This window comes from Corvus brachyrhynchos, unplaced genomic scaffold, assembly GCF_000691975.1.
Source record: "Corvus brachyrhynchos isolate BGI_N302 unplaced genomic scaffold, ASM69197v1 scaffold115, whole genome shotgun sequence".
Taxonomy (NCBI): domain Eukaryota; kingdom Metazoa; phylum Chordata; class Aves; order Passeriformes; family Corvidae; genus Corvus; species Corvus brachyrhynchos.
This window is the reverse complement of record NW_008239553.1, coordinates 8,097,998-8,099,692: the sequence shown is the minus strand read 5'-3', so window position 1 is coordinate 8,099,692 and position 1,695 is coordinate 8,097,998. Positions and strand designations below refer to the sequence as shown.

The 1,695-nt window shown below is 53.9% G+C and overlaps 1 protein-coding gene across 1 annotated transcript in view; it reads right to left on the bottom strand.

Annotated features, from left to right (window-relative positions):
- The window catches only part of DLL4 (delta like canonical Notch ligand 4), an 11,909-nt gene extending 10,303 nt beyond the window's left edge, over positions 1-1,606 (bottom strand). The window contains exons 1-2 of the mRNA XM_017742256.1: positions 793-1,606; positions 376-656 (exon numbers count right to left, since the gene is read on the bottom strand). Coding sequence (XP_017597745.1) covers positions 376-656; positions 793-846 — 335 coding nt within the window. The 5' untranslated portion in view covers positions 847-1,606. The remainder of the gene's footprint in view (positions 1-375; positions 657-792) is intronic.
- Positions 1,607-1,695: the final 89 nt, after the last annotated feature.

Genomic DNA, 1,695 nt, shown 5'->3' with positions numbered 1-1,695 from the left:
GCCACCACACACCAGCCCTGCCCTGCCCTGCCCTGCCCTGCTCCGCCGGGCCCCGCGTTTGCGCTCTCTCCCCGCGGCTACACGCTTTCCTCCTTCCCTCCCTCCTACAGACCACGGATACACATCCCCACTTCCAAGGCCCCCAGCCCCTTGCTCTATTTCTCTTAATAACATTGATTATCCCAAGTGCTTCTGGTCTGGATGAGTTTTTTCATCGAGCTTTCCCTCCACCCCCCCCCCCCCCACCCTCGCGTTTTTTAAGGAAGTTCTGGAAATAAGTATAAAGGCAAAAGTAGTTTGATTACATTACAGGTTATCAGCCCGCCGCCGTTAGCCCGCTCTTGCCACCCTCCTGCCCCACCATCGCAATCGGGTTTAAAGCTGAATCTCACCGGCCACGTGAAGTTAAAGGGCAGCTTAATGGGGCTGTCAAATCTCTCTGTATCCTTGATGCTGAAGGAGTTTATTCCCAGAACCGGGGTGATGATGCTGCCGAAAGTGCAGGAGCCTGGGGAAACCACTGCCTGAAAATGCTTCAAACAAACACGAAAGAAGGTCCTGCAGTGGGGGGAGCAGGGCTTCCCGCTGGCCAGAGACCCGTGGCTATTCACGAATTCGTGTAGCTCCAGCTGGAAGACGCCGGAGCCGGACACCCTCTGCACAAAGGGGAGACACACAAAATAGCCAAATCAGACCTTACCCGGCTTTGCCATGCAAACTTGCTTCCATCACCCACTTTACATTTTGCGAACCCTTTTTTTTTTTTTTTTTTTTTTGGGCATGTGCGATTACCTGCTGCAAAATCGTTAACAGAAACGTCAAGCCAAAGATGCGCAAGGCTGTCATCCTTGTGTTATTCGAGCTTCCAGTTCTTAGTGGGTTTAGTTTTCCTTCTGTATTCCTCAAATAGACCAAGCAAGCGCTTCTCGGTCGAGGGAGAAAAGAGAGGCGTCACGGCGATTCTCCTGGAGCAACCTGCTCTTCCAAGTATTCCCCGAGCACCAGCAGAAATCGAAAGGTAAAATCCAGGTGTCGATCCGTCCCCTTCTGAGAATTAATCCTGCAGCGAGCCGCCGACCTCTGATCGCTGTCGTCGCCTTTATAAACTCCAAAGCCGGGTGGGTTTGGTGAGAGACGCGGAGGGGAGTGCTTAGTGTGGAACCGCTCCTCCTTTAACCGGTGCTAACAGCGCTCAGTAAATGGAAAACTTGCTTCGCTTCGAGCTGTTTATATAGTTGCCTCGCATCCTCACAAGCTCATTATGTAAACTGTCAGTCAGACTCACGGTCAGATCCCTCCCCTTTCCATCTTTCCTTTCTGGAAAAAAGAACCAAATGTTGCGGAGAGCCCTCATATCCCGAATTAATACCCTGCTGCCGCCGCCGCCGCTGCCGCGCTGCCCGCCGAGGAGCCGAGCTGATTACGAACGAGCCGAGCATCTGTTGAGATATTTACGGCGCTCACACTGGGAGAGAGAGTTCCCTCGAAAATCAGACGGCTCTCCACAGGACAGCTTTCTACGGCGGCCGAACAATAGAGGATGAAATGTTTTAAAAATACGCTTGCTAGTTAGTTAGTTTGTTTGTTCCCCATTCCCCTCTACTACCCAACTCCACGCGTGTCCCCCGTGCCCGGCCGTGTGCCGGGGCGGCGGGCCGGCGCGGCGCGGGCAGCCGCGGCCCGGCCGCGGGACAA